This window comes from Triticum aestivum, chromosome 2A (assembly GCF_018294505.1).
Source record: "Triticum aestivum cultivar Chinese Spring chromosome 2A, IWGSC CS RefSeq v2.1, whole genome shotgun sequence".
Lineage (NCBI taxonomy): Eukaryota > Viridiplantae > Streptophyta > Magnoliopsida > Poales > Poaceae > Triticum > Triticum aestivum.
The window spans coordinates 709,555,284-709,569,116 of NC_057797.1; the positions used below are offsets into that span (position 1 = coordinate 709,555,284).

At 44.7% G+C, this 13,833-nt stretch overlaps 1 protein-coding gene across 3 annotated transcripts; it reads left to right on the forward strand.

The window, feature by feature from the left end:
- Positions 1–243: 243 nt before the first annotated feature.
- On the forward strand, positions 244–5,059 carry LOC123190420 (uncharacterized). 3 transcript variants are annotated; one of them, XM_044603053.1, is made up of 11 exons: positions 244–940; positions 1,024–1,841; positions 1,981–2,133; positions 2,230–2,487; positions 2,637–2,844; positions 3,352–3,694; positions 3,804–3,999; positions 4,090–4,188; positions 4,323–4,575; positions 4,718–4,793; positions 4,877–5,059. In XM_044603053.1, the coding sequence occupies exons 4-11, from the start codon at positions 2,470–2,472 to the stop codon at positions 4,917–4,919; spliced, it is 1,236 nt and encodes a 411-aa protein (XP_044458988.1). In that variant the 5' UTR covers positions 244–940; positions 1,024–1,841; positions 1,981–2,133; positions 2,230–2,469; the 3' UTR covers positions 4,920–5,059. The 3 variants fall into 3 exon arrangements, with proteins under 3 accessions (XP_044458988.1, XP_044458989.1, XP_044458987.1); XM_044603054.1 differs by having other exon boundaries at positions 2,230–2,446; XM_044603052.1 differs by lacking the exons at positions 244–940; positions 1,024–1,841; positions 1,981–2,133; positions 2,230–2,487 and having other exon boundaries at positions 2,637–3,125.
- Positions 5,060–13,833: the final 8,774 nt, after the last annotated feature.

Consider the following 13,833-nt stretch of genomic DNA (forward strand, 5'->3'; position numbering starts at 1 on the left):
AATTAAGCCTTATAAAATGGAAAAACTAAAATTTTGAGATAAACCCTATAAACCGGAAATGAGGGAGTATTTGCATATTCGATGGCAAGGCTAACACACGACTGACACGAGCCGTACTAGCCCAGGCGAGAGGACCAAAAACGACCGTTGCAAGAACACTGTATAACGTTAATACTTTTGCGCCATGCCTGTATTTAACAGCATGCAGCTAGACCGATTGTTGGCAACCTCATTTCCCCAGGATGCAGAAACGCCTCGTCGCACCCATCCATTGCCGTTGTGCCGAGATGTCCCATAGCTCCTCGTCGGTGCGTCGTCTCCGGGCAACCCCCGCTGCCATTGATCTTGTGTCCAAGGTGCCCCGGAACCAGGACGATGTGGTTTGTGTCCAGAACAGACCTTCTTCATCACTGGTGTTGGCATCAACCTTCTCATCGAGGCAGCTGGAGGTGGGAGCAACGTCATGCTCGGGATGGGCCGCGCCATGGATGACGCATAGCAGCTAGGAACACGATGATGATATGCCTGTTCATGCTCTTTGTGATGCTTGCCAAGGCAGCCGGCCGGCAGTGATGAAGCAGAGCAGATGCCAGATGCCCTGGATGAAGAAGGCGCTCAAGAGTCAGCTGCAGAGTAAAAACTAGTCTTGGAAAAAATTGTAGGTTGTGCACCCAGCCGGCAGAGGGCAGACTTGCTTGTACCGTGTTGTGGAAGAGAACTAATGTAATCATGCTCCGTAATGTAACCTTCAATTAGCGCGTGGATCCCACACGCTGTCATTCACCACCTGCCGATGAGGCTACCCAAAATTAATTGCTGCACCCACACCTCGCCTTCCCCTCCCCTGCGGTCGCTACTGTAGAGGGGTCGCCTCCATTGCAGCGATGATTTCTTCGATCTCCCCAGGCGACGGAGCACGCCGGGATCGCCGAGCAGCGAGGTATTATTCCACCCACTTCTATGCTTGGTTGCTCGTGCGCCAGTCTCTAACAAGCCTAACCCCCAGTACATGCTCCCCATTAGGTCTTGCGGTTTGGCTGATGGAAGAAGGGGAACATCAACCCGGACGGCTGATGCAAACTCCGGCCTCCATGGATAGAGAGGTAGAGCAGATGGGAGACGAAGGAGAAGCAGCAGTTCATACTGGATCAGTTCAGACGGCGTCATCAACCAGGTCCACATCACACACTTCCAGAATTGCTATTCAGAAAGTTATAGATGTGGTTGGTGCATTATCGGATTACAAACGATTCTTGGTCGAGGAGATTGGTTTTGATGGTGTGCTGCGCATCCCCATGATTCAAAAAATCAACCTGAAGTTCAGCAAGTTCCTCATGAGCAAGGTCGTCGTGAAAGATCACTGTATTATCTTGAGGGACGGTGGAACGCCGATTACATTCTACCCGGAGGATTTCCACAAAGTTTTCAGCATCCCATGTGGAGAGCAAGACATACACGGAAAGGATGCTGAGATCACACCTGAAGCAATCGAGTTCATCAGGAACTCTATAGGTTGGGCTGACAAATCTGACCGCAGTTTAAGCTCGGTCGAAGCGTTCATCGGGAAGGAAATAACTGAACTATCAAGCCGATGAGAGAAGGACTGCTTCAAGATGGCGTTCGTGGTCTTTGTGATGGGTAATCTGTTTGCCCCGTGCACCAAGCACGACCACTCGATCATCGACTACTGGGGTGCCATCAGTGATACCGACAACATCGCACTATTCAATTGGTGCAAGTATTCATTTGAAGGTTTATTGGAAGCAATTGCTAAACTGAAGTTGGAAACAGATGCAAACATATCTGTCAACAACTTGTCCGGGTGCCACCTTTTTCTGCAGGTAATTGCCTCAAAACAGCCAATAGTCAATACCAAGGAAAACAGAATCACCATGTTCATTTTATGTTTATATACACTGCTAGTACACTGGAAGGGCATTGTTCTCTAACTTTTTTTCAAATTTGTCCCCTGAGCAACAGGTTTTTGTACTAGACAATGTAGATCTGGGCATTCTCAACTTGAAGCAGACCAAGATACCACGGATAGAGTTGTTCGACGGGGCGACCCTGAAACTGATGATCCTAATGTGCTCAGTAAGAAAGGACGGGAAAAACATTTACATATTACCTGAGGTAAAAAGAACACCATTCTATGCTTAAACACAACAAAAATATATGCCAAAGGTGCTTGAACACATCATGATCTAATCTTGAAGTGAGCTCTTGCAGGCAAGACACGGGACTGCCGTGTGCTACACCAGACACAACTATGTAAATGTGAAACACGCCAAGAGAGCAATAGAGGACAAGGCAGAAGGTTCAGCAAATATGTATGCAGTGGTGACACACAACCCAGATGTCGGAAAATAGGGGAACTACGTCAATCCTAAATCAGCCATAGGACAACTTGCGCACACCCCAAGCAGCCTCGACACATTCAGTGCAGGTGATTATGCTCGCTGGATCCAGATGCAAAACCCAGAGCTGGTGAGAAGCTTTTTTCCGAAATTCAAATGGTTCAGCAAATATGTATGCACTGGTCACCAGTGTCATGTTTTTAACGACGGACCCCTGGTGTGGAACATTCGCCCGCCGGAATGTTTTCTATATGACATATCGACTTTCTAATTTTGCAGGCCGCGTCTCCCTTAGGATGGGCAATAAAAGAGCACAACGCGAAGTGCGTGCACATCGCAAACGGAATGAAAAGGGACATTGCAAATGAGAACATCCGATTGGTGAAAAAACTGTTGCATCTTTATTCCAGCAAGCCAGATATTGAAACCCCCGCATCAAGTGTAGCAGATCATGCCCCTCCGCCCATCCCTAACGTCGCTGGCGAAGGTACATGGCCCACAACCCCGCCCGCGTTCATCACAAATTCATATATCATTGGGCCGCTCGACTCTGTGCTTCAAGCCTATATATGTGTTATGCAACACGACACGATGTGAGGGAAGCACCGTCTAGGCTCGGCAAGCAGATAGTGGGGAGAAGGCTCGAGTTGTCGACTCCACCCTCAACTATTATTCAGAATGCCAATGTAATGTGCACGTCCAACGTCGGCCAGTCGTCCACAACACCCGTAATGGGCCATAAACGCTCATGGGCAGACCTCGCGCCTGGTAATAGTACTTCTTTTTTGCCGGGTGTAGGTGGTGGTTGTGGGTTTGGGGCGGGTTGGTGTGGTGGTGTTCATTGGGGCACGTGGGGCGCCGGGCAGGCGTGAACATCTTGACATATGTGTAGAAGTGGGGGGGGGGGGGGGAGGCCGCCTAGGTCATATGCTTCTTTCTGATACTATTTTACAATCATAAGCACAAGATAACGATAAATAACCCATGTCGACAGATGCCCCATCATTCGAGCTGGACACAGACGGCAACGATGAGGCAAGCACACCTATCAAGAAGGATGGAAAGGCCGAGCCGATTTCACCTACTTCGGCAACAAAGATATACTCCGACAATCTCGTTGGACAACTAATGATGCTCAATGACGAGATAGGAGACACTGAGGGATACACCGTATTTGGTCAAGTGAATGACACGGATATAACAAAGAAGAATGTGACTCATACTGGGTTCCCCAAAGACCCATGGTCCACGAACCAATTGGTGCGTACACACGGCCCAACTATACGGAAAGCTATCAGAGATTGGATGCGGTCAAGGACGCCCTCCGACCTATCAAGGTAACCACAAACACAATGCAGATCATTTTCAAGAGTCACTAGGTAAGTGCATTGCGACGACCCGGTATGTTGTGCCGATAGACTAAAGTTTTTTGCATCACTCTCACAGGGAATGGGTCTCGCATCCTGACCCGCGGATAATCTCAATCAGTGGCAAAGCAATTAAGTCACAAATATGCGATGGTTATGAAATTGACCACGAGGTCGGGTCATTGGTCATACGTCGGATGGGACAAATGGAGGCGCACGCTCACCGTGCAACGCTGAATGAACAATACCGGTTGCTCCGTGAGCCCGACTTCTCGGTACGAAAAGTTTCTCTCCAATTGTAGTCATATTTCGAGCTCGGCCATGAACTAATCCTTTTCGCCTTTTCTCCAATTGTCATGGACCAGTGTCACGCAATTGCAGGGGAAGACACTACAAGAATCATGTCAATACAAATACAATTCACTGGAATCGGAGTCAAGTGCAACATTGCAAACTGCCGGATGGTAATACTATACAACACTGGTCCATTGTACACCCACAACATGGTTGATCAACATGGCACGATCACTCCCCCATGAGAACTGAATCAATCGATTCTTTGACACACACCCCTCTTGTATTTGAACATGTCGAACAGGTCACGGTCCCTGCAGATATGCAACATGGTTGGTGCTGCTTCAACTGGGACATGGTCGACAAGGTGATAACCATCATGGACCCAATGGCATACCAGACCGAGGATGCATACCGGAAAACATCCCTTATATACGCTGCCGACAAACTTCATGACGCGCTGTTCGATTGCATCGAAGATTTCTTCACCGAGTGGCACTGCAGCTGGATGTTCTGGAGGAAGAAGACCCCCTGCTGTCAACCACAACATTCACCAGGTCCACCACTGCCCCAATAGCATGCCATACTGTATTGACCACTTCTTCTGTCAGTTATGTTGTTAGTTAGCCTTTGACCACGCGGAGGAAGAAGACCTTTTGGCTGACTGCATTTTAATTGGACCACTGAACACACATGCAGGGCTGAGAGTGCCATCTGTGTCATCCACCTACTCAGACATTTTAAAGGGACCTCACTGGCAAAACCACTTACTAAGGTTAATAATTCAGACGCAATCTTTGAACTACACACACTTGACCCTTGGAAACTAATCTAATTCATGATTGCCCATATATACAGGCAACTATTACCGCTGAAAGGGACTCACTCCTCGTCGAGATGATACACATGGAAGGGAACACTGCCACGCTCCAGCTTGAAGGTCTAGACACGGTTGCCAATGCGCTAAACGACACGATGAAGGAATCAGAGGCTCAGTAGTAATGTAGCCAGGAAGGTCTTAGAAATAAAACGCTGAGAGCGATAAAATATTTGAACCGCGGTACTAAATGAATATTGGTGGTGGCAAACTGAAATGTGCTCCCTCCAGATTATTTGCTTTGAGCTACAATGTTTAATGAACAATTATGGTGGCAATTGTTGGGGAACGTAGTAATTTCAAAAAATTTCCTACGCACACGCAAGATCATGGTGATGCATAGCAACGAGAGGGGAGAGTGTAATCTATGTACCCTTGTAGATCGACAACGGAAGCGTTTGGTTGATGTAGTCGTATGTCTCCACGGCCCGACCGATCAAGCACCGAAACTACGGCACCTCCGAGTTCTAGCACACGTTCAGCTCGATGACGATCCCCGGGCTTCGATCCAGCAAAGCGTCGGGGAGGAGTTCCGTCAGCACGACGGCGTGGTGACGATCTTGATGTTCTCTTGTCGCAGGGCTTCGCCTAAGCACCGCTACAATATGACCGAGGTGGAATATAGTGGAGGGAGGCACCGCACACGGCTAAGGAACGATCACGAAGATCAACTTGTGTGTCTATGGGGTGCCCCCTGCCCCTGTATATAAAGGATGGAGTAGGAGGAGGCCGGCCAAGGCTTGGTGCGGCCAGGATGTGGAGTCCTACTAGGACTCCAAGTCCTAGTAGCTACTAGGACTCCAAGTCCTAGTAGGAGTCCACCAAGAGGGGAGGAAGGGAGAAGGAAGTGGAGGAGAAGGAAAGGTGGCCGGCCCCCTTTTCCCTAGTCCAATTCGGATCAGAGGGGAGGGAGGGAGCAGCAGCCCCTTGGCCCTTTCTCCTCTTCCCACTAAAGCCCATCAAGGCCCATTGCTTCTCCCGTAACTACCCGGTACTCCGAAAAATACCCGAATCACTCGGAACCTTTCCGATGTCCGAATATAGTCGTCCAATATATTGATCTTTACGTCTCGACCATTTCGAGACTCCTCGTCATGTCTCCGATCTCATCCGGGACTCCGAACTCCTTCGGTACATCAAAACTCATAAACTCATAATATAACTGTCATCGAAACCTTGAGCGTGCGGACCCTACGGGTTCGAGAACAATGTAGACATGACCGAGACACGTCTCCGGTCAATAACCAATAGCGGGACCTGGATGCCCATATTGGCTCCTACATATTCTATGAAGATCTTTATCGGTCAGACCGCATAACAACATACGTTGTTCCCTTTGTCATCGGTATGTTACTTGCCCGAGATTCGATCGTCGGTATCCAATACCTAGTTCAATCTCGTTACCGGCAAGTCTCTTTACTCGTTTCATAATACATCATCTCGCAACTAACTCATTAGTTGCAATGCTTGCAAGGCTTATGTGATGTGCATTACCGAGAGGGCCCAGAGATACCTCTCCGACAATCGGAGTGACAAATCCTAATCTCGAAATACGCCAACCCAACATTTACCTTTGGAGAATCCTGTAGAGCTCCTTTATAATCACCCAGTAACGTTGTGACGTTTGGTAGCACATAAAGTGTTCCTCCGGCAAACGAGAGTTGCATAATCTCATAGTCATAGGAACATGTATAAGTCATGAAGAAAGCAATAGCAACATACTAAATGATCGGGTGCTAAGCTAATGAAATGGGTCATGTCAATCAGATCATTTAACTAATGATGTGATCCCGTTAATCAAATGACAACTCTTTGTCTATGGTTAGGAAACATAACCATCTTTGATTAACGAGCTAGTCAAGTAGAGGCATACTAGTGACACTCTGTTTGTCTATGTATTCACACATGTATTATGTTTCCGGTTAATACAATTCTAGCATGAATAATAAATATTTATCATGATATAAGAAAATAAATAATAACTTTATTATTGCCTCTAGGGCATATTTCCTTCAGTCTCCCACTTGCACTAGAGTCAATAATCTAGTTCACATCATCATGTGATTTAATAGCAATAGTTCACATCACCATGTGATTAACACCCATAGTTCACATCGATATGTGATCAACACCCAAAGGGTTTACTAGAGTCAGTAATCTAGTTCACATCACTATGTGATTAACACCCAAAGAGTACTAAGGTGTGATCATGTTTTGCTTGTGAGATAATTTTAGTCAACGGGTCTGTCATATTCAGATCCGTAAGTATTTTGCAAATTTCTATGTCAACAATGCTCTGCACGGAGCTACTCTAACTAATTGCTCCCACTTTCAACATCTATCTAGATTGAGACTTAGAGTCATCCAGATCAGTGTCAAAACTTGCATCGACGTAACCCTTTACGGCGAACCTTTTTGTCACCTTCATAATCGAGAAACATATCCTTATTCCACTAAGGATAACTTTGACCGCTGTCCAGTGATCTACTTGTAGATCACTATTGTACTTCCCTTGCCAAAATCAGTGTAGGGTATACAATAGATCTGGTACACAGCATGGCATACTTTATAGAACCTATGGCGAGGCATAGGGAATGACTTTCATTCTCTCTCTATCTTCTGCCGTGGTCGGGTTTTGAGTCCTACTCAACTTCACACCTTGCAACACAGGCAAGAACTCCTTCTTTGATTGTTCCATTTTGAACTACTTCAAAATCTTGTCAAGGTATGTACTTATTGGAAAAACTTATCAAGCGTCTTGATCTATCTTTATATATCTTAATGCCTAATATGTAAGTAGCTTCACCGAGGTCTTTCATTGAAAAGCTCTTATTCAAGTATCCCTTTATGCTATCCAGAAATTCTATATCGTTTCCAATTAGTAATATGTCATCTACATATAATATCAGAAATGTTATAGAGGTCCCACTCACTTTCTTGTAAATACATGCTTCTCCAAAAGTCTGTATAAAACCAAATGCTTTGATCATACTATCAAAGCGTTTATTCCAACTCCGAGAGGCTTGCACCAGTCCATAAATGGATCGCTGGAGCTTGCACACTTTGTTAGCTCCCTTTGGATCGACAAAACCTTCTGGTTGCATCATATACAACTCTTCTTCCAGAAATCCATTCAGGAATGCAGTTTTGATATCCATCTGCCAAATTTCATAATCATAAAATGCGGCAATTGCTAACATGATTCGGACAGACTTAAGCATCGCTACGGGTGAGAAGGTCTCATCGTAGTCAACCCCTTGAACTTGCCGAAAACCTTTTGCGACAAGTCGAGCTTTGTAGATAGTAATATTACCGTCAGTGTCAGTCTTCTTCTTGAAGATCCATTTATTCTCAATTGCTTGCCGATCATCGGGCAAGTCAACCAAAGTCCATACTTTGTTCTCATACATGGATCCTATCTCAGATTTCATGGCTTCAAGCCATTTTGCAGAATCTAGGCTCACCATCGCTTCTTCATAGTTCGTAGGTTCATCATGATCTAGTAGCATGACTTCCAGAACAGGATTACTGTACCACTCTGGCGCGGATCTCACTCTGGTTGATCTACGAGGTTCAGTAGTATCTTGTTCTAGTTTCATGATCATCATCATTAGCTTCCTCACTAACTGGTGTAGGTGTCACTGAAACAATTTTTTGTGATGCACTACTTTCCAATAAGGGAGCAGGTACAGTTACCTCGTCAAGTTCTACTTTCCTCCCACTCACTTCTTTCGAGAGAAACTCCTTCTCCAGAAAGTTTCCGAATTTAGCAACAAAAGTCTTGTCTTCGGATCTGTGATAGAAAGTGTACCCAACAGTAACTTTTGGGTATCCTATGAAGACACACTTTTCCGATTTGGGTTTGAGCTTATCAGGACGAAACTTTTTCACATAAGCATCACGACCCCAAACTTTTAAGAAACGACAACTTTGGTTTCTTGCTAAACCATAGTTCATATAGTGTCGTCTCAACGGATTTAGATGGTGCCCTATTTAACGTGAATACAGCTGTCTCTAATGCATAACCCCAAAACGATAGTGGTAAATCGGCAAGAGACATCATAGATTGCACCATATCTAATAAAGTACGGTTACGATGTTCGGACACACCATTACACTGTGGTGTTCCAGGCGGCGTGAGTAGTGAAACTATTTCACATTGTTTTAACTGAAGGCCAAACTCGTAACTCAAATATTTTACCTCTGCGATCATATCGTAGAAACTTTTATTTTCTTGTTACGATGATTCTCCACTTCACTCTGAAATTCTTTGAACTTTTCAAATGTTTCAGACTTGTGTTTCATCAAGTATATATACCCATATCTGCTCAAATCATCTGTGAAGGTCAGAAAATAATGATACTTGCCGCGAGCCTCAACACTCATCGGATCGCATACACCAGTATGTATTATTTCCAATAAGTTAGTTGCTCGCTCTATTGTTCCGGAGAACGGAGTCTTAGTCATCTTGCCCATGAGGCATGGTTCGCAAGCATCAAGTGATTCATAATCAAGTGATTCCAAAAGCCCATCAGCATGGAGTTTCATCATGCGCTTTACACCAATATGACCTAAACGGCAGTGCCACAAATAAGTTGCACTATCATTATTAACTTTGCATCTTTTGGTTTCAATATTATGAATATGTGTATCACTACGATCGAGATCCAATGAACCATTTTCATTGGGTGTGTAACCATATAAGGTTTTATTCATGTAAACAGAACAACAATTTATTCTTTTACTTAAATGAATAACCGTATTACAATAAACATGATCAAATCATATTCATGCTCAACGCAAACACCAAATAACATTTATTTAGGTTCAACACTAATCCCGAAAGTATAGGGAGTGTGCGATGATGATCATATCAATTTTGGAGCCACTTCCAACACACATCGTTACTTCACCCTTAAGTAGTCTCTGTTTATTCTGTAACTCCCGTTTCGAGTTACTAATCTTAGCAACTGAACTAGTATCAAATACTAAGGGGTTGCTATAAACACTAGTAAAGTACACATCAATAATATGTATATCAAATATACTTATGTTCACTTTGCCATCCTTTTTATCCGCCAATCACTTGGGGTAGTTCTGCTTCCAGTGACCAGTCCCTTTGCAGTAGAAGCACTTAGTCTCAGGCTTAGGATCAGACTTGGGCTTCTTCACTTGAGCAGCAACTTGCTTGTCGTTCTTCTTGAAGTTCCCCTTCTTCCCTTTGCCCTTTTCTTGAAACTAGTGGTCTTGTCAACCATCAACACTTGATGTTTTTCTTGATTTCCACCTTCGTTGATTTCAGCATCACGAAGAGCTTGGGAGTTGTTTCTGTTATCCCTTGCATATTATAGTTCATCATGAAGTTCTACTAACTTGGTGATGGTGACTAGAGAATTATGTCAATCACTATCTTATCTGGAAGATTAACTCCCACTTGATTCAAGCGATTGTAGTACCCAGACAATCTGAGCACATGCTCACTAGTTGAGCGATTCTCCTCCATCTTTTAGCTATATAACTTGTTGGAGACTTCATATCTCTCAACTCGGGTATTTGCTTGAAATATTAACTTCAACTCCTGGAACATCTCATATGGTCCATGACGTTTAAAACGTCTTTGAAGTCCCGATTCTAAGCCATTAAGCATGGTGCACTAAACTATCAAGTAGTCATCATATTGAGCTAGCCAAACGTTCATAACGTCTGCATCTGCTCCTGCAATAGGTCTGTCACCTAGCGGTGCATCAAGGACATAATTTTTCTGTGCAGCAATGAGGATAAACCTCAGATCACAGATCCAATCCGCATCATTGCTACTAACATCTTTCAACACAATTTTCTCTAGGAACATATCAAAATAAACACAGGGAAGCAACAACGCGAGCTATTGATCTACAACATAATTTGCAAAATACTACCAGGACTAAGTTCATGATAAATTTAAGTTCAATTTAATCATATTACTTAAGAACTCCCACTTAGATAGACATCCCTCTAATCCTCTAAGTGATCACGTGATCCAAATCAACTAAACCATGTCCGATCATCACGTGAGATGGAGTAGTTTCATTGGTGAACATCACTATGTTGATCATATCTACTATATGATTCATGCTCGACCTTTCGGTCTCCGTGTTCCGAGGCCATATCTGTATATGCTTGGCTCGTCAAGTATAACCTGAGTATTCCGCGTGTGCAACTATTTTGCACCCGTTGTATTTGAACGTAGAGCCTATCACACCCGATCATCACGTGGTGTCTTAGCACGAAGAACTTTCGCAATGGTGCATACTCAGGGAGAACACTTCTTGATAATTAGTGAGAGATCATCTTATAATGCTACCGTCAATCAAAGCAAGATAAGATGCATAAAAGATAAACATCACATGCAATCAATATAAGTGATATGATATGGCCATCATCATCTTGTGCTTGTGATCTCCATCTTCGAAGCACCGTCGTGATCACCATCTTCACCGGCGCGACACCTTGATCTCCATCGTAGCATCGTTGTTGTCTTTCCAATCTTATGCTTCTACGACTATCGCTACCGCTTAGTGATAAAGTAAAGCATTACAGCGCGATTGCATTGCATACAATAAAGCGACAACCATATGGCTCCTGCCAGTTGCCGATAACTCGGTTACAAAACATGATCATCTCATACAATAAAATTTAGCATCATGTCTTGACCATATCACATCACAACATGCCCTGCAAAAACAAGTTAGACGTCCTCTACTTTGTAGTTGCAAGTTTTACGTGGCTGCTACGGGCTTAAGCAAGAACCAATCTTACCCACGCATCAAAACCACAACGATAGTTTGTCAAGTTGGTGCTGTTTTAACCTTCGCAAGGACCGGGCGTAGCCACACTCGGTTCAACTAAAGTTGGAGAAACTGTCACCCGCAAGCCACCTCTGTGCAAAGCACGTCGGGAGAACCGGTCTCGCGTAAGCGTACGTGTAATGTTGGTTCGGGCCGCTTCGTCCAACAATACCGCCGAACCAAAGTATGACATGCTGGTAAGCAGTATGACTTATATCGCCCACAACTCACTTGTGTTCTACTCGTGCATATAACATCAACATATAAAACCTAGGCTCGGATGCCACTGTTGGGGAACATAGTAATTTCAAAAAATTTCCTACGCACACGCAAGATCATGGTGATGCATAGCAACAAGAGGGGAGAGTGTAATCTATGTACCCTTATAGATCGACAACGGAAGCGTTTGGTTGATGTAGTCGTGCGTCTCCACGGCCCGACCGATCAAGCACCGAAACTACGTCACCTCCGAGTTCTAGCACACGTTCAGCTCGATGACGATCCCCGGGCTCCGATCCAGCAAAGCGTCGGGGAGGAGTTCCGTCAGCACGACGGCGTGGTGACGATCTTGATGTTCTCTTGTCGCAGGGCTTCGCCTAAGCACCGCTACAATATGACCGAGGTGGAATATAGTGGAGGGGGGCACCACACACGGCTAAGGAACGATCACGAAGATCAACTTGTGTGTCTATGGGGTGCCCCCTGCCCCTGTATATAAAGGATGGAGGAGGAGGAGGCCGGCCAAGGCTTGGTGCGGCCAGGATGTGGAGTCCTACTAGGACTCCAAGTCCTAGTAGCTACTAGGACTCCAAGTCCTAGTAGGAGTCCACCAAGAGGGGAGGAAGGGAGAAGGAAGTGGAGGAGAAGGAAAGGTGGCCGGCCCCCTTTTCCCTAGTCCAATTCGGACCAGAGGGGAGGGGGGGGGGCGCAGCAGCCCCTTGGCCCTTTCTCCTCTTCCCACTAAAGCCCATCAAGGCCCATTGCTTCTCCCGTAACTACCCGGTACTCCGAAAAATACCCGAATCACTCGGAACCTTTCCGATGTCCGAATATAGTCGTACAATATATCGATCTTTACGTCTCGACCATTTTGAGACTCCTCGTCATGTCCCCGATCTCATCCAGGACTCCGAACTCCTTCGGTACATCAAAACTCATAAACTCATAATATAACTGTCATCGAAACCTTAAGCGTGCGGACCCTACGGGTTCGAGAACAATGTAGACATGACCGAGACACGTCTCCGGTCAATAACCAATAGCGGGACCTGGATGCCCATATTGGCTCCTACATATTCTATGAAGATCTTTATCGGTCAGACCGCATAACAACATACGTTGTTCCCTTTGTCATCGGTATGTTACTTGCCCGAGATTCGATCGTCGGTATCCAATACCTAGTTCAATCTCGTTACCGGCAAGTCTCTTTACTCGTTTCGTAATACATCATCTCGCAACTAACTCATTAGTTGCAATGCTTGCAAGGCTTATGTGATGTGCATTACCGAGAGGGCCCAGAGATACCTCTCCGACAATCGGAGTGACAAATCCTAATCTCGAAATACGCCAACCCAACATTTACCTTTGGAGACACCTGTAGAGCTCCTTTATAATCACCCAGTTACGTTGTGACGTTTGGTAGCACACAAAGTGTTCCTCCGGCAAACGGGAGTTGCATAATCTCATAGTCATAGGAACATGTATAAGTCATGAAGAAAGCAATAGCAACATAGTAAACGATCGGGTGCTAAGCTAATGAAATGGGTCATGTCAATCAGATCATTTAACTAATGATGTGATCCCGTTAATCAAATGACAACTCTTTGTCTATGGTTAGGAAACATAACCATCTTTGATTAACGAGCTAGTCAAGTAGAGGCATACTAGTGACACTTTGTTTGTCTATGTATTCACACATGTATTATGTTTCCGGTTAATACAATTCTAGCATGAATAATAAACATTTATCATGATATAAAGAAATAAATAATAACTTTATTATTGCCTCTAGGGCATATTTCCTTCAGCAATTACATTTGGCGTAGCTATGTGCAAAATAAAAAACCATGTAACTTATGATTTTTATCCGTTTTTCACAATGCAATCAGTCG

Excerpts from the sequence above, each read along its gene's own strand:
- LOC123190420 (XM_044603052.1), top strand. The coding sequence starts at position 2,849 with ATGGCCCACAACCCCGCCCGCGTTCATCACAAATTCATATATCATTGG. Across the intron at positions 3,695-3,803 it reads ACGCCCTCCGACCTATCAAG|GGAATGGGTCTCGCATCCTG; the intron begins GTAACCACAAAC and ends TCACTCTCACAG. Across the intron at positions 4,576-4,717 it reads TCAACCACAACATTCACCAG|GGCTGAGAGTGCCATCTGTG; the intron begins GTCCACCACTGC and ends ACACACATGCAG.